This window comes from Euprymna scolopes, chromosome 10 (genome assembly GCF_053919585.1).
Source record: "Euprymna scolopes isolate OS-2025 chromosome 10, ASM5391958v1, whole genome shotgun sequence".
Lineage (NCBI taxonomy): Eukaryota > Metazoa > Mollusca > Cephalopoda > Sepiida > Sepiolidae > Euprymna > Euprymna scolopes.
Genome location: NC_136491.1, coordinates 53,413,459 through 53,437,511, shown reverse-complemented (window position 1 = coordinate 53,437,511; position 24,053 = coordinate 53,413,459). Strand labels below are relative to the sequence as shown.

The 24,053-nt window shown below is 30.3% G+C and overlaps 1 protein-coding gene across 1 annotated transcript in view; it reads left to right on the top strand.

Annotated features, from left to right (window-relative positions):
• Positions 1 to 24,053, top strand: part of LOC145285994 (uncharacterized) — a 1,089,650-nt gene that overhangs the window by 525,884 nt on the left and 539,713 nt on the right. The window contains exon 2 of the mRNA XM_080134585.1: positions 7,797 to 7,865. Within this exon, the coding sequence (XP_079990711.1) occupies positions 7,797 to 7,865 (69 nt within the window). The remainder of the gene's footprint in view (positions 1 to 7,796; positions 7,866 to 24,053) is intronic.

Sequence of the window (24,053 nt, the reverse complement as noted above, 5' to 3'; positions counted from 1 at the left end):
CTTATCGATTTTTATTTTATTCTTTTCTTTCTAATAAATATTGTATGAAAATTATGTCTGATTTATTTTTTTAAAATGAATAATATGTCTTAGTTATGCACATCTCCATAATCAAATGTTAGTACTATATCTACATAATTTGTTTAGTCATTTTTATCAGTGCATATATATATATATATATATATATATATATATATATATATATATATATATATATATATATAAAGCTGAATGTCTGTGTGTGTCTGGTCACGAATAGGCTCCTATATGGTTGACTATTATAGAAAACTGATTGCATATAATGATAGAAGATGTATCGAGACAAAGGAATGGGTATGTTTGATCTAGCATAATGATGATTCATTAAAATTGTGGCGTCTGCGTACGCGCCTGGTTCACAAAGTATGGGAATAAAAAAAATTATAAAAAAAACGTTTACAAGTGTTTTTGATATAGATGCACATAATACTACTTTGATAAGTATGTTTTAATTTAACTAGGGATGATATAATACACTTAGAATGGAAATAGGCACAAACTTTAATAAATACTTTTCATATCTATCTGCGTAAGTATACTTTGATAATTATGTTTCAGTTTGAAGAAATATGGTATAATAAAATTATTGGGAGTTCGTTCGCGCCTGACTTCCACAGAATGGAAATATGTCACAAAGTTTAACAAGCCTTTTTAATATAGATCCAGAGAATATTGTGATAAGTGTTTCAGTGTGAACAGGTATGGTATAATAAATTATGGGGTTTATCTATTTTATTTTTACTTTCATCATATTTTGCTTTGGTTTTGATACCTCCAAATTCGGAGCTATCTCTTTACAACACTTCCTTTTCATAAACTATCATACTTTCATAAATCAGGGTTCATTTCCTGTAGACTGTTTTTTAACCCAGTTAAAGAGAGGTACTTTTGCTAGTATATATATATTTATATATATATATATATTTATATATATATATATGTGTGTGTTTGTGTGTGGCTTTCTTTTATTCTCATTACGCTCGCTCTCGCTCCCCTTATGTGTGTGTAAATGTGCTTGCATGTGTGTTTCTTTTTGTGTATGGACGAACGTGTATACGTTCAAATTTTACAAAAAAGTTCTGCTTTAAGAAGAGCCTGAGAAATTTATCATTAATTCTCTTAAACGATATGGCAAGAACTTACGCTACCCGAAGATAAAATTTCTATTATTATCAAAGTTTATCATTTAATTAATTTATTCATTTATGTTTTCCGTTCTAATAAGTAAGAAATGACTACTCAAAATATCAAACAAATTTATAATAAACAAAACAACACTATCGTTTTTGTGTAGCCTAGATATGACCCTGGAAAATACATTTAAACTCATGTATTAAGTGAATGCTTACATTAGATAGATTGTCATCAACACGGTTAAAATAATTTCAGCAAACATCATTTACAGGAATTGCAATAAGAATATTTTGAATGCCATAAGTGTAATTTTTATATGAATTTTCATCAAACTTTACTTCATAAAAATATAAAATTTACAAGAAATCTTCATATAATTTATACCAAGAGAAAATGTTTAATTTTGATTCTGAAACAATCTCTTTCAAATGTAAAATATTGACGTTTCCTAGTGCGATATTGTGCCGACAATATGCCGTCTAAACCCCGCTTAAAATATGCTAACGAATATTAAATTTGTGTAATATTAAATAATAAATACATGCGATATTTTACTGTATCTAAGAAATAGTATACATATCGAACTCTGGTAGAGTGATTGCCTAAAACAACACCAAAAATCAATAACTGTCAACTAAAATATGAACTAGTCGAAAAATGTTTCAAAGAGTGAATTCTATACCTACTGTTATATATATATATATATATATATATATATATATATATATATATATATATATATGTAGACTGTTATTAACAGACAACATTTTTGTCAAATAATTGTCAATATTCTTTGGCAATTTACATAAAAGGAACATCGTTTTTGCAATGATCGTACAATCGATTGGATTTTGTTTGTTTTCCTATGGAAACTGATTTTACTCAATATATATATTATATATATATACATATGTATATATACATATGTATATATATGTGTGTGTGTGTATATATATAATTATAAAACACAAATGACCTTGTAATGAATGTTGTAACAATACATCCGGTTTACGACTTTCAGTTGCGCATGTGTACATAAACATAAACCCATAACAGCGTAAACAAATAAACACAAATCGCTACCTTTGTAGAATTTGACTGCGGACTGAAATATTAGCGTTATTGTTTTGAAATTATTATTTAACATGGGAAGGGTGAGAAATTTTTTGCAACTATTCTGTATTACCACGATACTGTCACAATTTTCTTACAAATAAATCAACTCTGACCCGGTGACACCTTTAAGAGCTTTTTACAACGGCGATTTACCAATGTTCTTCTTTTTTTTAATTTATTCACCATTTTTAATACACCTTTCTTAAAAAACATTCATACATTTTCTTCTACACTACCAACGTAAATAAATAACCCCGAAAATGTTGTTTTTTTACAAATAAATAATCAATACAATAAAAAGTTTTGTTTACTGTGTACGTTTTCAGTGCTCGAATTGTTTTTTTCGTGTTTAAATTAAACACTTCTTAATACGTTCTGGGTTTGTTTTTTTTTCCACATTGTCTTAATTAGTTTTATTACCTTATTATTTACATAAATTAAATATTTGACCCAATGGGCCATGAATGTCTGTTTAAAAAAATGCAAAAAGTTAATTTTTTGTTCATTTTCTATTTAAAAATCATTCTATCCATGGGGACAGTGTTTTTAACTATTCTGTATTTTCAAGTAACGATTTTATTTAAAAAATATATATCAAAATTTGAATTTAACTTGAAGTAGTACGGTATCTGTTCAGTGCACATTTACCTATAAGTATGGCAAACTATTTATAATCCAATGGATGTAAGTCTTTTTTCCATAATAAACAATTATAAACAGAAACACTTATAGAAATATATCTATATTCTTTTTTCATTTTTATATACATTAACAGAAAGGTCCTTGTTATGTCACAAAAACTATTTTCTTTACGCCAGAAGTGTCACGCTCATACATTAATTTCATAGCTATTCTAATATACTGACACAACGGGTCACGTGTAGTCTAGTATATATATATATATATATATATATATATATATATATATATATATATATATATATATACAAATATATATATGTGTATATATATACATATATACATATATATATATATATATTGTTTTGTTAGGATATAAGACCTGGAGTCTAAACAGCATAGTTTATTTTACTGCACGAGTATAAGTATTAATACTATTAAAAGAAAACAATGCTCAGTGTACTGTAGATATATAATAAGCTGAATGGGTATAGGTATCAGTAGGCGCAATATATACACACATACACACATACACACACATATATATATACATATATATATATGTATATATATATGTTATATATCGTTATCATCTGAGTTCTCACTAGGGTTATCATTTACGTTTAGGGGTGTATAACATCACAAAGGATTTCGCCTGCCTATGATTGTCTCTAATATAAATGGTTGTGTGTTTGATTATCATGAAGTGAATCGTGTGTGTGACATGTAATTTCAGAACCTACCTCTGCTTCTTCGATGTTGGACCATCTGGAAATTTCTCATCCTGGAGGGACCCTTGATACCTGTTTGACGAAGATTTATCACTCCAAGACGATGAATGGGTTTTGATAGTTTTTATTTCACTTTCCCCAGAGGTCCTGCAGAAGTGGAAGTGAAATCGGCCTGTGTGGGGGTTCTTCTTCTACACACGTCAGCGTTCGTCTCCCCCCTCCCCAGTTAAGAGAGGGAGACAACGGAAAACCGTCCGTCTTCTTCAAAGCCCGAATCAAATCTCACAGATCTAGCCAACCTGACCACGTCACACATACGTAATCTGGTCAGCTGACCTTCGGTTTTGGTAAACGTGTCTACCTCTACGTTTATTCACCTTTTTCTCTCTCTCTCTATCTCTTTCTCTCTCTCTGTAACATATATATATATATATATATATATATTTCGTCGATTTCGCATTACTTGTTTACAAAATCGTAAGTTTACACAATGAATATGAATACATATAGATTTTCATATATTACAGATCTGAAATACGAATATTTTAACATGATCAGTAATTGCCTAAAAATAAATATGACCTAAAATTAAAACGAAAACAAATTTCCAAATATTCAATAACCCTTTGTTATCAGGATTGTATAGAGAACGCTTAAGATGCAACTGCAAATTAACAGTTTTCTCACTTTTAACATGTTAGATTTTCTATGTGGACTATGTGTAATTACCTTTGTATTGTTCTTTTCTCAAACGTGTTTGTTTATTATACGACATTTATTTAACCGATCGTTGCTTTAGTGAATAATTAAAACGTTAAACTTTATTAAAACTGAATTAATTGTTAATTCATTTTTGTAATTGCGTAACATATATTGAATTTTAATAGTAATATAAAAACGATATGATAGAGAATAATGTTTTAGGACCTTCACATATTGATTATTTACTTATTTAAGTATTTAAATAAAAGTTCAAAAGAGTTGGTTTAATTGTGATTGTGACTAAAATAATATAAGGATCTTGAATTGTGTAAAAATTTAGGAAATAAAATAGATCTGATATGTGTTTAAAGAATCAAGATTTGCGTTTTTACCAGTAATGCAGTTATTGCATCATCGGCCAAGAATTGAATATATCAAAATAGACAATACATATTACAGTGATCTTATAATTATGCATGTAGGATAAACTTCAGAGAACTTAAAATAGTGTATTTTCGGTTTTCTATAATTAAAAATCAATTATTAGTAATATTTAATATCAATTGAATAGTTATCGCAATCAAAATTAAAACCATTGAAAAATATTTTAAAACCCGATTTAGACAAATGATTTGCAAGTCAAATGTGTTCTTTTTTAATATGAAAAAATAAACACATTAATAAGTTTTCAATACTTTTTATTTTAAACTCATTGCAAGCATTATACTCTCGAACATTTAAAAAGCTTTGCAAAATTTAATGTTGTAAAATATAATGTAACCTTCATATTAAATGCATTTTTGTTATCTTGAAAATTTGAGTATATTACGATGGTGAAATGAATAATTTTATCTTTAAAAATCATGTTTAGAAGACATTAATACCGCGAAACATAGTTTTAAATAAAAAAGATTTACATAACGCCAATTACATACAACTGAGTTTTTACTGATTCTATTTCAATTTTCAATGAACTAATAAGGTTCGTAATTTCCTAAAATGTAAGCTTAATCCCCCCCAAACAACTCACTTGAAGAGATAAGTTTGGACATGGAGAAATTTTATTTCTATTTAATTGTACTGCAGAATTTTCATGCTAGATTAAAAAAATTTTTTTAAAAAACTGGCGTAAGAAATGAGACCAGTTAAACATAACACATTTAAATTATACTTACGTATCGCCAGGATGCGCAACGTTAGGAACACGCGGTGTACTCTGGTCAATAACCTCCAAGTTCTTTGGGTCAAGTAATAAGAACTGGAACTGAGTTTATACTCTGCTTGACATTGTAATTTAGATTTTTTTCAGACACACCACAACACATTTTCATGACGGAGAAAAATTCTCCATAGTGTTGTAACTAATTATTTCTCGAACATTCCGAATTTCCTTAACAGCTTTAAGCCTTTCAGAAAGAAAAAATTAGAAAGGGATTTTGTTTTATAATCTTTTAAAGGGATTTTATTTAAAAAAAAAAAAAACTCTTAAAAATAAAAGTACATTTTAAATCCCCGGTGATGTTAAGAACGTATTTCAATCAATGTTCTGCAAATTGTACATTTAGTCAATATAACACAGCGTTGTAGTCAGCATAACATAAATTTCCGGGAACGACTCTTAAATTTATTTCATAGAAGGTTTAGTAGTAAGAACGTATGTATATCTCACATAATTAAAAGAAAATCTAAGCTAATCACAGCAGTGTTATCTATAATATAAATCTCACCTGTCTATTTAAATATATGTATGTGTATATGTATCTATGTATCTACTATCTATGTATGTATGTGTCTATGTATGTATGTATGTATGTATGTATGTATGTATGTATGTATTCCTAACACTTTCGACAGAGGCGACTGATTTTCACAGGAATTGTATCGTTTTGAAGCCCGACCGTGCGGACGACAAATATCGAAAAATAGGCTGAAACATTTATTGCTTCACCCTCAACTGGACACTTGTAGAAACAAGGAGGGGTCGTTTTTTTCGCCGATATATCTGATATTCATACCCTCTTTTAGATTGGCTAGCCTTAATTTACACATTCACCACTTCCGCTTTGCGATGGACGCAACGGCAAAATGTCACGTTTTTGTTCATTTTAGATGAATTATACTCTTTTATGCAAGGCATCACTTTAGCGATAAAAAAGGGGTTGTGAGTAATAGAAATAAGACTTAGCAACTGTACTTAGTTGAGTGAACTCTACAGAGAGTGGAAGAATCCCAATAAAGGATTCTGGAGATATTATTGTAAAACGGAAGTTTTGAATGCTTGGAGAGTTAGTATCTCATTTTTAACTACGAAGAAAAAGTGTTTGAGCTTTCAGAGAGAAACAAACACGTGGGTTAACACGGATAAAAAAAAAATAGTGGTTAGTTGAAAAAATGTCTCGGTATGCTGCCTACAAATTGATGAACTAGAAGTATCGCATATCATGCGTCACATGGGAATGGAAAGAAAATTCTGTTTAGTGCAGAACGTCCACCTGCATAAAAATCGGGAAGAAGTCCAGAAGGTTGTTAAGAATCGCGTTCGATCCCAATCAATTGACCATACCTTAAATATACATAATCCTGGAAATATTGAGATATCGGCGAATTGATCAAGAACTCTATATATGACACGTTATCGTGGAGGAGAGCCCTCGTCAATGATTAACTGTAGACTTCGTATACTGATAATATGGAGGGAGTTCTATAAACAATCGACATCTGCAGTTCTACAGCAATTGGAAAAGGTGATGCTTGAACGAGGCCCGTCATGAGGTGATAATTGACAATGGTACAATGTTTTTCCAAGAAGTTCCCCAGACAATGTCAAATAATAAAAGATGAGAAGTAATAATAGGGCAGCCTCTAGGCCCGAGCGAAATGGAATAGTGAAGCGACATCATTGGTAGGACAAAGCGATTGCTGAGAGATAAAGAATATCACCTAAAAATCCCACATTCTTGTATAACATGGCACTCAAGGTCGGATAGAAGGAGGACACAGTGCCAGGTAGATCGGTTTGGGATTAATTAATGAGTTTTTGGCAGCATTGTGTCGAATTCACACGTGATGGTTTTAACCAGAGTAGGGAAGATAATTTCATACATAACATGCGCTTACTTTGTTTGAAGAGTTGTGATAAATATATTACGTTTAGTTACAAGCAAAATAACATGCTTTTAATATTATTTAAAATGTTTGTTTTTTATTAATTTCTCTGTTTACTTGTCCATATTTTATTGACGGTTTTGTCACATTTTTTATTCAAAATTAACATGATTCAACTTCACTATTATTTCTTTGAATATAACATTTAAAACGATTCTCACTGTTGAGTTGATGTGCATTTTTTTTATATTTATAAACGCAGCCTTTACCTGCAACTGCATTGGGTCACAGTCAGGTAATATCAATATTATTTCCGTATTTCTCTTGTAGACTGTCTTGGACCTACAGAACGTGGAAGTTACAATGAAAAGTAGACAGTCTAGAACTTTACAATTCATGGTGAGTAAGTTTTTTTTATATACATATATGTTAAATATGCAATTTTAATATGACTCATTTACACAAAAATCTACATCAAAATATATAAATACACGCATACACATACACATAGAAGATACCTGCCTGTGAATGTGTGTTGGACGAAGCTATCAAAATTTTAGAAGTATGTAAATAAGTAAAATTGAATGGAATTCTCATTTTTTAAATTTTGTTCGAAATAAAACTTCCACACTAAATTTAAAAAAAAAAAGATATTTCCGCTCATTATCGACTAAAGGTTTATGCTTGATAATAATACATTAAGTAATAATAAAATATAATCAAATGCAGTGTTTTATATCACACGTGAACAACAGGAATATATGTTAGTCTTTGGAAAACATACCATCGTCTGGCAATTTAAAGACTGCCCTGAGTAATATACTAATCCACCTTGCATCAATTAGTAACATTCTATCACTAAACATTGAGAATTTTAAAAAAAATATTAATGTGATTAGCCTGGATGTTTTTAGTTGTTCTCATTATAAAAAGCATAGTGTAATCCATATTCACATTTTAAAAATCAAATTATCTACGCGTTTTGAGATGAATGCTAAATGTAAAGATAATACTAGTTATTAGATACATTATGGGTCGATTAGGGAGGTTTTATCTTGAACAAAACAGAAATCATACATGAAACCTTTTACGTGACCTTGATCTTTGATGTCAAAAGCCCAAAATAAAATCGATATTTTAACATATATTTTAAGAATTGTTCAAGCAATGTGGTTACCATATTGTACAACAATCTCATGCCTAACTTGGAAAAATATTATCCTTGTTAAACCTTTTGGATTGTAAATATATATAATATAATATTAATTTGTTTATTTAAGAAAACTATATCATGTTCTTAATAAAAGAGAGTGATGTTTGTCTGCGTGTCTTATGAATCTATATGATTACACTTGGAATATTCAAATTAGTTTCAATAAGATTAAATACAATTTTAAATTAAGTCTAACCACGCTATTCAACTTTTCTCGCGATTTATCTAGATTCACGATGACTTATTAACTCTTAAAAATAATTGCAAACGTAGAAATATATCAGCAAAATTAGCATTCACACGTTTTATCATTTAAATATTTTATTAATAACGTATCAAGGTACATAGATTACTCGAGAAAAGTTGATCAATATTTGATGGGGCTCAGTAAAATAACAACGTGCGTATTCGAAGCAAACGTTGGCTGGCCAGAAATAAGACTATTTATGAGAATAGCTCAACAGGTATGTGTGACATTGGACTTCATTAAAATTATATTAGCTAAGGAGCATCATCGTTATACTATGTGTCAAAAAGAGATTGTTTTTTTTGAAAAACGTTACACATTCATGATTTATTTTCTATTTGATCCACATAGAAAAATAATAATTATTATTAAATTAATATATTACCTATATTATTTTTTATGGGAATGCTTTAAAAGAAGAAAGAGCAATAAGTTATCGTCCAGTCGGCACTACTACTATGAAGATTACAAAAAAAGGATGTAAAAAAGCAAAATGAAATTTTCAAGTTTGAAAGGAGAGATTGTCGTGTAGCAGTCACATGAAAGTCACATTGCTAATTAATCTTATGATGCATCTAAAATTTATACAGGTTAGTAAATTATTTCTTGCATAAAAAGAAAAATTGTTAAAGAAACTGTTTTTATAACATGCATTTATACACATGCAAAATATTATCTGAAATTGATTAATTTACACTTTTTTTATAACCTGTAAAATAGAGTGTTTTAAACTGTAATTTATACTTTATCTCGAATTACCTTGCATATATTATATGATATGTGTATATTGCTGAACACAACAATTACATTTACCTCGTATTTGGATGTTATTTATATACATGTATAATTTTCCCCTAAACTATTAGGTAAAAGTGCAACAAAATGTACATAAAACAAATGATTCCAGAGGAATTGTAAAAATTTAAATTCCAGAGAAAATCCGGTATTTAGTTTTTAATTATTCCTACCGTCGTAACATAAGAGTTGTTTTTATTTCCTCTTTAAAAGATATTCAAATACGAATTACTGTATTGCATTTTAAACAGATATTAGTGATCTGGCTACTCAGTTATATATATCACGTAGTCATTACTTTCTTGATGGTAGTCACTTAAGCTTGTCAGAATTACTTATAGAATCTGCACCTTTCGGCAGTTGATCGGCGACGTGTTTCGAAATGCATCTTTTCCAGCACGTAAAATATAACTAAAAACTAGAAACGAAAAGATAATTCCTCTTTTACATTTGTTTAATCTCCCATTATCTCCGTTCCGCATGCTCTGTTGTAGAGAAAACACATCGGGTCCTCGCTTATCGAAATCAATTAAATCTTTTAGATAATATTGATACACCCTTTGACCTTATTTTTTCTCACACATTCCTCCTTTAAAATATACACAAATCATTTTTAAGAATTTACTCATCCACATTCCTTAATTTCAATCTTAAACTCTCTTCAAGATACGTGATTAAACTAAGTCTAAGATCTCGATCTCTAACGTATATATTTCGTACCTATCTATACCCCTTTTTAAGTGTTATTATTGATTACTCGCTCGTGCATTGATCTATATTCATCGGTGTTGGGAATAGAGCATGCCACAAAGGTACTATCGATTATCGGCATCAATTAAGCTTCTCTGATATTGCCAATAGACTCAACCTGTGTGTTAAATTATTTTTAACCTTTTCACATGCCGTTCTTTAAATATACACAAATGTTTATTTAAAGAACTCAGTAAATGGCATTTTTCGAGTACAGTTTGGTAAAATCACTAATGCATCAAAATCATAGGCCCCGAAATTATACTATGCGCAACTTACATATATTTATATTTCAGTATATGATATATCGGAACTTAACAATGCGCTTTATTATCGAAGGAACATGCATACATTGTGTTATTTGTTCTCTACGCGAATAGTTCCACCGTCTAAAGTAGTAATGTTCATAACTTGTTTAGGCGATCTTGCACTCTATACGTTTAGCGTTGTTGATGAGGTAACACTTTGTCAAAAATAGCATTGTTATAATTGTTATAAATGCTGCAAGTAAATAGTTCCGTAACTTAACCAAGAATTTTTGTAAATGATGGATTATTAAGTAATTACAGGTTGCTCGAAGGTTTTACTTTAACGTGCATGGAGACGTTGCGAAGGGTATACACTAGAACCGACTTAAGCGTGATCATTACTTGACAACACTTTTGTATTAATTGCATATTTAATTTTATGCTGACTCACTTGTAGCTTTTGTTTTTCTATCTTTGTCCGAATAATGTATGAGAGACAATATAATAAAAACAGTTATTTTGTGTAAAAAAAAACTGTTTACTCCTTTTTTTTAGAAGATTTAAGCAAAACGGCCGGATATTCGGCTCTTATAATGCCGACTGCATTCTCGACAATGACAAATTCGTAAGTTCCCAGTATCCCTTAGACTAAACCTTATCATATCATCATATAAAGTGAGAAAATCAACAAGCTCCTGCCAATCGAGTTACACAATCAATAAGTCCTCGCTTGATGTCTCATCAGTTTCATATGTGACGATCCAACAAATGCGGGTACATAATCTAGTAAAATAAAAAAAAGTTAATTAACTCCCCCTTTCCCATCCGTTTTCCAGCATGTCGCGACGAAACGACTCTACAATGCAATTCTGTGGCTCATGTTCCTTTAGTCGTAAATAATATCCTGGCAAAACGCAAACCGATAAAAATAAAGCAAAACTGCAAATATCAAGTGTTTTTGATATTAAGACCTTAAGATAAAAACATATTTTAAGGCATTAAATATCAGAAGCCTGCAAATAATTCTCAAATCGACATTTCACTTTTAATTATGATGGAAAAAATCAAAAACATTTTTTTAAAAAGAAATACAGGTCATCCTTCTATACGTGCAATAATATAAAAAAAATAATGTGAAGTACCTTAACGTAAGTTAGATTTCGTTTTACGGTTTTACTAGCATATAAATATCATGTTAGATATTTAATTCCGAAAGATAACAGCGATTTTAATCGTAAACTATAATGCATATTACAATACAAAATAAAAACACACATTTAATATAAAACCGATGACACACAAGTATTTTAATGCTGAAATATAACTCATTTTGGCAGTAAGATATACCAATTTCAGTACCACAAATGTAAATTTATAACCGCGGAAAATAACATATTTAATTTCGAAATACCCTATCGATGTAATCCAAACAATAACTACCGATTTTATATAAAACCATACTCTGTAAAAGATCGAACGGATAATTATATTGTATAAAGAAAGGCAATACAATTCTTTATAACAACAGACTAGCTCTATTACAACAAAATACTATACTAACTTTACACTTAAAAGCCATTTAATACTCCAAATAATATCAGTTTAACATGAAAATACATACAGTTTTAATATCAAAAGGAAGGTAATAACAGATGGATTATATGATTATGGGCGTCTTTATACGATATTTATTTAAACTGGGGAGACTTAAGAAAACATACTACCTATATTTAATACTGCAAGATCGTAGCTAATTTAATGAAGGCAAGCAACACTAATATTATTAATAAAAATGAAATCTCAATTTAAGAATAATATTCATGAAAATATCATACAGAATAACAATAATTTAAATAATTTTAGAATAAAATACTTATGTTAACACATAAAGAAAATACCAATTTCACGCTAGTAAATTAAAGCAACTTACTAATCAATTATTTTTTTCTTAGTTTTGTTTTACCGATTATTATATCTTCTTCAATATTCTTCTCTTTTAATTTTGTTTATATGTTTCATTCATTTTATCATTTATATTTTTGTCACTTGTTATTTACTGTCGATTTTGATTCTCACATAATTTCCCTTATTTTTTTTAAATTTCTTTCGTCGTCGAGATATTTTTCATTTAATATCTTCGTATCCCCCCTCTCTCTCTCTCTCTCTCTCTCTCTGCATCCTTTAATTATTTTATATATATATATATATATATATATATATATATATTTAATATTCGCTCCTATAACCTTCCATTGTCTTATTTCTATGTATTTAGATCTTTTCATCTCTATTTTTAATTCTGTTATCTTTTTTGTCGTTTTCGATTCTCACAATTTTTATCACATCTCTGTGTTTCCTTCTTCCATGATTAATTTTTATGGTAGTGGTATAAATATTGGCACGCACTCTTGGATGGATGAATGACAGTTCGAGAGCTGCACAACCTATTGCATCATCTTTACTGATATCCTGGCTTTTTTATAAAATTCCCACATGTACTATCAGATTCTAAAATGAATCATAGAATAAGTGTTAACATTTATTTTTAAGTCAAAGGAATTGTAATCTATAAAAATTATCCTAATATTTTTCCTTTCTTTTTCTACTCTTGTTTATTTTTCGCTATGGATTCTGTACTTTTCCCCCTACTTTTTATACTCCTTCTTTTATTCTTCCACCATTTTACTGCTTTTTTCTTTTATCATTTTAGTTGATTTCTTTTTATTATTTTAGTCACCATTTTCCTGCGTTTGGCTTATTTTTTGCTTTGACTTTGCCTTTCACTTTTCTTTTTGTTTATTTTTCCTTTTTTACGTTGCTACGTTCAATTTCTGTATTTTTCTTTTTTTTTGTTTTGTTTTTTTTTACTTTTTGATCTTTTCACTCTCCATTTTTATTTTATTTTCTGATTTTTTTTCTGTAAAAGATTTCTAATACTCCTAAATTGATTTCAATTGCATTTTATTTTCTTATGCTTTCTCATCTCGTCTCTTTCCTAATTTCTCACACATTTTCAGTCGAGTTTTGCTTTTTACATTAAACTCCTATTTTTTTTACATATGCATCACCACATTATCAAGGCCAGGAGGCCACTCAAGGATAAGGGTTAAAGAGTGTACATTAGAAATTGGACAATATAGTAATCATTAGTAATGAAAATTTGGTAAATTTAATAACTTATATGAAAGGGCTCATCAAGAACTTATTTACGTTAGACTTAAAGACAACCATATTGTAGTCAGCTGGAAAGCAGGAAAACGGAAGACAATTCCACAGGCGTGCAGTTCTAAGAAAGAAGCTCTGTTCATGGAATCTACGTTTAGGTTTAGGCACAGATAAAGAGTGGGGGGAATTTTTGATAGTGTTTACAGCAAGACGAGTGTTTCTTGTGAAATTTTGGCGAGGGGGACCATAGATTGAAGCTCAGTCGAACACTTTCCATGAAAATAACGATACATCAGAGACAAACTCGCAACATCTCTTCTGTGAGATAGAGGTTGCAAGGAAGAGAAAAGGACATCTCCTACGAGGCTCCGAAGCCTATTTTGAACTCTATCAAGGCAGGCCAAGTCCTTTCTAGCAGCTCCTGCCCAGATGTTGCAACAGTATTCCATCCTTGGACGTACCTGGCTCTTATATAGATAGAGAATAGCATCAGCAGTGAGATATCTAAAGAATCGATAGAAAGATCTCACCATTTTTCCAGCGGTCTTGGCAACAGATTTGATATACGTGTTCCATTTAAGATCAGGAGTAATGGTCAAGCCAAGAAGCTTGTCAAAACTTGAGGCCTCCTGAAGACGATAGCCATTCATTTCAATTGATGACAGATGTGGATCAGAATGTTGATGATGTAAAGAGAGAAGCTTGGTTTTAGGTGCATTAAAAGTAACCAGCCACTCCTTTCCCCATTGTACTACGTGCTCAAGATCAGAGGAGAGAGAATTGGAGTGAACTTGGTCGTTTATTGTCTTAGATGTGCTACCATAAATGGTAGTGTCGTCAGCACAGATGTCTACAAATGATGTAAGGATGTGATTTGGAAGATCATTAATATAGATCAGGAAAAGAGTTGGGCCCAGGATGGATCCCTGATTAATACTGTGAGCTTCTGATTTTTGCCCCTCAACTCTTATGAACTTATAAGAAAGAAATGATTTAATAATTGAGAAGACATTTCCAGCAATACCATAGCTAGAGATCTTATGAAGTAAACCTTTATGCCATACCCTATCAAAGGCCTTAGATATGTCAAGAGCAATCGCCCTAGAAAGGTTGGCTCCGTCGAGAGATTTGCTTATCCTATGAGATATAACTGTAAGCACATCTGCTGTAGATCTAGCAGAACGGAAACCATATTGAGTGTCACTAAGAAGGTTATTTTTGTTGAGATGGTTGATTACTTCTGTATTTAACACAGATTCCAGCAACTTACTCATGACGCACAGGAGACTTATTGGCCTGTACTGAGAGGGGGATGAGCGATCACCTGAATTCTTAAATACAGGGCATACTGATGAGATTTTCCAGGGAGATGGGAAACTATTCTCCTTAAGACAACGTTTAAACAGTTTTGTAAGTATGGGCGCTAGTTCAGGTTGAAGATTTTTTGAGTACTATAATTGGAATACCGTCAGGGCCAGTTGTTTTACTGGAATATTTACCTGACTAAATTTTAAAAGAGCAGGAGGTCAGTGAAATTTGAAACGAATTATAATGCTAATATTTTCAGGTGATACAGTTCTACTTGTTAATTTCGAATCAATGTATACACCTACATATATGACTTTCACGAGTTCATAAATACTATAGAGGCAAGAAAGGTGATCTAATAGTCGCACGTCCAGTTAATTATAACACGTATCAAGAAAATTTATGTTAAATAAACTGTCAAACATATATTTCAAAAAATGACGAAAAAGGTGCAACTCTTTACACACAAATATCCATAATACATCGGAGATTCCGTTAGATATCTAAAAATATTGCATTCACATAAATAATCTTAACAGCATGCGCACGTTTATATGCCGGTTTACATAATGTTTCCGAACGTTGGAATGCTAGAGGATGTATATTATATTTTCATGAGCAGAATATATTACGTTGCGAAGAACGTGTTTGCCGATTTTTAAATTTTGATTTCAAATGGTGTATTTTCAAACTAGTTGTCGTTATACTACATATTTAGTTATCATTAAAAGCATTTTACATTCTATCTACTTGTTTAAATTACAACCGATTAAAAACAAGTTTGTTTTAATTTCGGAAGCTTGCATACATTATAGAAAATGACTAATTAGCACAATATTATTATTTCAGTTCAGGCCAGGGCGTAAAACTGCAGAAACAATTAAGAGCCTTCGTCGAAGACAACTTGATTCTGAATTAGCTGTAAAACGACGATATCTAACCACTTGAGAGACATTAGAAAGAAAGAACATCTTGAAAAATGGGTGGCTTACGTATTGAACGACAACCAAAGGAAACGCCATCATGAAATGTCATCTTCCCTTCGTTTACGCATCATGAATGACACATTGCTCGACCAACTTGTGACTTGCGATGAAACGTGAGTTATTTACGACAAACGCCGGCGCTCAGTTTAGTGGTTAGACGCTGACGAAACTCCACTATACTTCTCAGAGCCAGAGTTGCAGTAGCAGTATCAGAATTTTGGGGGAATTTTTGACACCCCTAACAGAAAACTGCGATTAAAATATAGAAAACTCGTAATTTCTCTTTCTAAAGTGGGTTATTTATTTTCTTTATAGAATATGCTTCCAAAATAAACTATTTAAGTTGTTTAAAAAATAATAGAAATATTATTTGTCATTGTTTAAAAAACAGTGTTTACAAAGTGCGTGCGTGCGCTCTGGGGAGCCATTTTGTTACGTAATGAAATCAATTGATTTTTATGAGATGAATATTTTTCAATTTTTAAACTTTAAAAATCTATCAAAATTTTCCTATTCGTTCAATTGTTACGTTTTTTTCAGGGTGAATGTAAAATTTTATGCTCTTTCCGATAAACTAAATATAATATTTTAGACAAACGTTGTTTTATAAATTCACCCCCCCATTTTGGAATGTCTATGAGAAATTTAATAATTAATTTTGCTTGAAACGTTTTATATATCACAAATTGAAGATAAAACATGAATAAATAAAATACTCAAATTTAAAACAACAAAAAATATCACTTATCTGGTAATTTACCGGTAAAGTCCAAAATTTAAACCCTATTTTTTTCGATAACCACGTGTTATTTTTTTGTTTTTTTCTTTTACGTGGAAGCTTAATTTTTGTTTAGAATATTCCAGTAAATAATAGTCGATCAGTTTATATAATTATATTTAATTCCTGGTTTCCTTTTTTTCGATATATAAAAAAAGACGAATTCGGGTTATGCAGATGTATAGTATAATAAAAAAAATATTCAGGTATTTCTTTAAGATATTAAAAAAAGAAAAATACCATTCCACATCTGCGTCATATAGTAATTCGTGTTATTAAAAAAATGAAAACTATCAGATTTTTTCTACGATAGCGTCAAGGCACAATAATAAAAAAACCGGACAAGTTATCTCCCTTAAGTCAGGCAAACACACCGTCCACGAAGGCCACGCTGACCCGACATTCAGCATTCTTCTTTTATAAATCTGTCCAAGGAAATTTAGATTTTCTTATTTTATTGTTAAAAAAAATTGAATCCAAACCTTTTATTCTGAATTCAAACTGTCTGCTGGAAAAATTTATTTTCTTGTAAAAAAAAAAAATATTGCAAACTTTCTATCATGTTTTATAAATCTGTCCAAGGAAATTTAGATTTTCTTATTTTATTGTTAAAAAAAATTGAATCCAAACCTTCTATTCTGAATTCAAACTGTCTGCTGGAAAAATTTATTTTCTTGTAAAAAAAAAAAAAGACAAATATTGAAAAACTTTTTATTCTGGAATTTAAATCTGTCTAAAGAGAATTTATATTTTCTTATTTTGTTTTAAATAAAATTATTTAAACTTTTATTCTGATTTCAAAATGTACGCTGGAAAATTTTATTTATTTTCTTGTTTTAAAGACATTTGCAAACTTATCTTAATTTGTTCCCCCTGAATTTAAAATAAACTCAATTTCTTATTTCAATAAATGCAAATGGAATTTCTTTGTCTTTCTGCTTAATTTCTCACATCTTTGAAGAATTTATAAGAAATTATTTGATTAAATTACATTGCAAAATAGGAAATGTCAATCCTAAAGTGTTACCTTCGTTTATTTGATACAAAACGGAATAAAAAACTTATATTATAAAGAAGACGTGTTTTGGTTTGTTATTATTGTTATTATTACATTAAATATTTGTTTAATCATATATTGTAAATATGAAGAATTCCACACTTTATTCATATAGAGTCAATATGAAGCCACCCTCGAAAATTCCTTTAAAATTACGGCAAATCTGTTCATTGCAATGTGGTCATAAAGTGGGTGCCCATTTGACGTCACATCATTATAGAAAAGTGACCCCCCACCTTGTGACCATTTGTAAAATTTTTTATCTTGGAAACTACTAGTTTCGATTGCCGTATATATATATGGTTATTTATGTTTACAGCGCCTCCGAAAACCTTTAAAAGTGGAAAATTTGAAGGAATATAATCCAATATCGAGATTATTAAGGTTTCTGAATTAGTGGGTTTTTTTTTACACTTATAGGCCTCCGTACATAAGTAAGAGATAATTTTTCACTTCCGGTGTCATGACAACTTACTTTAAAGACACGCGTGGGCGCGATGTGTGTTGGAAAAATCCTTCCATTTAAAAATACATGGATTATAATACATAAATATGAATAAATTCTCATACAGGAAGATTAAAAGAAAGCATATCTTACTCATTAACCAGGTAAGTTCTTTATTTTGCCGTTAAAATAATTATCGTAAGATTCAAGTAATGTTATTGTTCGAATGTTAAGTGAAGAAATCGACGGAAAAATAAATAAAATTGTTTATTTCTCTATTAAAGCTTTTATGATATTAAAATTTGGTCTTTGCTCGTTTTATTGAAATAAAATTTACGGGTTTAAATTACGTTATACTATTATTAAAATCTGAAAGAAAGATAGGTGTATATTCAAAATGGCGACTTCGCCTGCGAATGTCTCCAAAATTCTGATACTGCTAGAGTTGCAGTAATAAAAGTCTATGCTGAAGGTTTAGTGGTTTGCAACTGGTCTCCTCTATTATAGTTGGTTAAATGAAGCAAACGGATGAAATACATGAAAATATACGGCAACAACACGCAGTATTGGTCAACAGAAACAGCCCAAGTCTCCTCTACGACAATGCCCGACGGCGTGTTGCTGAACCGACCGAGCGGATGTTGAACTATGTGGGCTACGAAACTCTGCCTCATCTGCTATACTCTCCAGACGTCTTACATACCGAGTATCACTTTTTCAAGCATCTCGGCAACATTCTGCGTGATAAATGCTAAGCGTTATCAAAAACGCCTTCAGCGATTTAATAGCTCCAAAACGCAAGATATTTGTAGTTTCTGGTATAAGTACACCTGTCTTGCGTTGGCAAATGTATGTTCATTCTGATAGTGCTTATTTCGATCAATAAATATTTATTTTGGCCGAGATAAGTTCATCTAACTTTTACAATAAAAACCGCAAAAACTTTTTTCAACCTCATACTGATTTAATCATTCACGCCCTATTCTTTTAACGTTATGCACTGTATTCAGGAAGAAAACACGTTTCAGGCTTTCTAGCATATAACCGGTTCGTCCATATGCATGTTGTATTTTCCCTGAAATATGATAAAACTTAGCAATAAGTTAATACTCTCAGATCTACACATTTATCTTTTCTATAAACAAAATTATTTTCAATTTTTGTTACTTTTATTATTAGTACACCTTTTCTCATCTTGTTTATTATTTCCACGATGTTCGCTCAATGTACCGACATGAAATCGTAATGTAACTGATGCAAAGCTAAACAATAATCGATTCTAGCTAGCAATCTTCAGGACAAGTCGCTTCAAAGCTTAATAAAGACTAAATTATATTCTAGCAAGGCCACCTGGCGTTGCTCGGGACCGTAAAAGATAACGAGAAAAATTTGGGCACACCTGTTATTCTTAGAATAGAGGAAGTGTTTATGTTTATATGCCATTTGCCATCTTGAGTAAAAGCATAGTTTACCAACCCTAGGACTGGTATTACACAACATATGTATGAAATAATTGTATCTTCATTAGACAGGAATTTACAGCACGTATGTGGAAAAAAATCCTTACCTAGGGCGGGTAATGTACAGCGCATATTTAAAAGTATTACTATAAGAGTCTGTTGTGCTACATTTTCGGTATGTCACAGGTAAGAGTGTGCTTGTTTTTACATTAGAGTGTTATAGTGGAGAAGCACCGGATGTTTTTGTATGAATGTTATACTGCTCGAATATATTACATGATATTCGATTTTGATAACTTATGTACGTCACAGATAAGACCTTCTTTGTTTTTTTATGGGTACTTCTCTGTGCAAGTAACTTATTCCCTGGGTAGGATACTGTAGAAGTACCATTTTTTTCTAATTAAAAATGTAAAAAATCACTACTTATCAGTACTTTTTTGTTGTGCTAAATTTTCTGTGCGTCTAGAGTAAGAATTTGTTTGTTATTTCATATGTTGTTATAGTGAAGAAGCACCGTATTTCTTATTTAAAAACCATACTATTCGAATCGTGATTTTCGGTTTTAATGATTTTATGCGCGTAACAGGTAGGATTTTATTTGTGTTTTCATATGAGTAGTATACTACAAAAGTACCTTATTTCTTGGGTAGGATAATGTGCAAGTACCTTATTTACAATATATAGATGAAACTACCCAATGATTTTACATAATTTTCTGTTGTGAGAATTTTCTGTATGTCATAGGTGAGAGTTTGTTTTTATAATAGTGTGCTATAATAAAGAAACACCTTATTTCTTATATAAATGTCATACTACTCGAATATATTATATAATTTTCGGTTTGGATTATGTATGCCACAGGTAAGATTTTCTTTGTTGTTCACATGGGGATTCTACTGTACAAGTACCTTATTTCTCAGTTACGATACTATACAAGTACTTTTTTCTACTGTAAAATGAAAGAACTCAATACGTGTATGTAATTTTCTGTTGTCTTACATTTTCTGTACGCCAGGGGTAAGAATGTGTTTATTTTGTTATCAGGGTGATATAGTAAAGAAGCACCTTATTTCTTATATGCAAGTCATACTACTCGAATATTAAACCTGCTTTTAGGTTTTAATAAATTTTATGTATGTCACATGTGAGATTTTCTTTGCTATTTTTCATGAGTACTATACTACACAAGTACTTTATTATTTGATAAAATTTCTTGTACACATAAATTCATTTCAAAGTGATTATTGTATGTAATTTTTGGAATATGACTATATCAATATACAAATATATATAATATATTCCATTTATAATGATCAGTTAATTGGTATAGGACTGAATCCAATATATATATATATATATATATATATACATATATATGTATATATATATATATATATATATATATATATATATATATAAACATATACACATAATTATAATGCACAATTATCGATTAATTAGTTTAGGTGTGATTCCAACGCATAAATATATATATATATATATATATATATATATATATATATATATATATATATATATATATACACATAATCAAAATTAATAATCATCGGTTAATTAGTTTAAGAGTGGATCCAATACATACAAATGTACAAACATACAAACATATTTAAAATTCATAATGATCTGTCAATTAGTTTAGGAGCGAATCCAAGAGATAGAAATATATATAGACATAATTATAATGCACAATGATCGATTAATTAGTTTAGGAGTAAATCCAATACAAATGCCATTACTTGATCTATTCACGTGATTTTTGGAATGTAACAAATAAGCCGATATATCATATACATATTTGAATATTACAGTTCCGTTATGTAAAACGAAAACAGTCCTCTATATTTGTTTTTAAATAAAAGTGTTATTGTTTATTACTAGTATACCATTTAAAACTCAAGAATATTGGAATGTCCAAAAAAAATGATGGGTATCGAAACCGCAACACTTGTGCTAATAATCGGTTAAGTTAACCGTTGCACCAAAGAGACAATCACTTACAGAACGTGGCGAAATATCTTAATAAATACATTTCTCTTTTACTCGATGTGACGCGTGGGCACTCACGCAATTGGGCTACACTCGTCAAGGTGTTATTGCTTTCAAGTTCAAACTTTTTTGAAGCCCTTAGCAATTATTTTAATTGATTAAATGCCCCTAATAAAATGCTCCACCAAAAATGCAATATTTTGAGCTATTGCATATCGTCTAACGATCATCAGTCTAGGAGGAGATACAAATCGAAAAACGGAGTCAGACACACACAGACATAGTGAAAGTTATATATTAGATAATTAACAATTTCTAAAGTATCTTATCGTCCAAATGTGAGAAATACAAACGACCTATCCCCTAATTTGAGTAATAGGCTCTGTTTAAAATTTTGTATTCAGACCGAGTTCGACATGGAGATTCTCTCATCAATAAGTTACATCTTTAGAAAGTCTTATGTTACAACGCCTGAAACGTTGTTTCTTCCCGTATCTAATGAATAACGTTATAAAGAATAGCGGCATAAATAATAAAATCAGTAAAGGAGGAAATCGTCTTTTAAAGCAGATGAGAAACATCAATGCACACTTGATGATTTTGTAAAATAATTACCGATCAAAAATTAGGATACACTACGAGGCGAAAAATTATAGAAGTTTCATCTATTTATTTATTGGTACCCGTTTTTCCAATCGTTTACACTATTAACAATCGATCATATATTTGTATGATAAACCAGAATTGAAGTTGAAGTACAATGAAAAATTTTCCATTTAAAAAATGTGAGTTGAAGTCACAGGTCATAATCATCGAACTATAATTGCAGCCGTGTAAACTGCATTAACACAGTTGTTATAGTAGCAGTATGTTTCTGATTAGTAAGCGTAGGGTTTGTGTGATATCCCTTTGAATCTTAAGGGTTCTCTGAATTAACATGGCAACCCCTCGTCATTGCCCAAGTTATACATGCAAAGCAAGTAAATTATTTTGAAGTCTCAATTATTATTATTTTTACTTTTTCCACAAGTCACTACGCAATAGTTTCCTCGAATGTGAAACTTTACAAGTCTATCCAAGTTTATAAATGTATACGCTTTTCTTAATAACTGTTGACAAATATTACTATTTACCTCTTACCTACAAGGATAGGTATTTTCCTGATATTTGAGATTGTATAGGTCTCTCAACGATTTAGTACTCTAAGCAGCGTCCTTATTAAATTTTATTCTTGATATGTCAGCACTTATCAATATCTGACGGCCACTCGAGAAAGAGGATTAAAACATCATCAGTTTGACAATTAACGCTATCATACGAGGATTAGCAACAACAGGTAGAAAATAAAGATATCTTAAGATACATTTATAAGAGTACGGCTAAAGAAATTTTTGTTGACGTTAACTAAGAAGATTACAGAATTACACTTGCCTCGTACACAGAGAGAAATATAAGAATTGAAAAGGGGGGGAGGTTCATCAGGCGAGTTTTCTTCTGCGAATGTTTTACAAAAATGCCGATAAATGAATCAGTCCAGCACCGAAGATGAAAATTACCAGAGAAAAGAGAGCGACTAAAAACATTTGATCTTTAAACTGGTTATAAGAAAGATTAGAGATCGATCTTATTATATTACTATTATTACGAAAACAATAGCGTAAGTACCTCAAAATATATGACTAGTCCATCAAATATTATTATCAAGATAAATTGTCATAAATTAATTTTGTAATTTTACTAAACTCTGTAGTTTATATTGTGAATTTAATAATATAATTTCGAAAAGAAATAAGATTGAATGCATTGATTTTTTTAACTTCCGTATGAGCAATCGAATGCCGACCTATTAAACTTGGAAAAAAGTAAACGCTCTTTAGCACCAAAACCCAATCGAATAATCTCATCTCCTGGTATAAATACACAAGGGGACACTCATTTATTATGACTATTTTTTTATCCTTTTTACCCTAAAAATTAAAGCAATATAGACTATACGCCATGTTCTATACACTCTTTATTCGATTTAATATTATGCCAAAGAATCAACCGATAACAGTAAACCAATCTATCATTATAATCCTATCTGATCCAATGAACTGTGTTAAAGTTCGCTACATCAGACTGT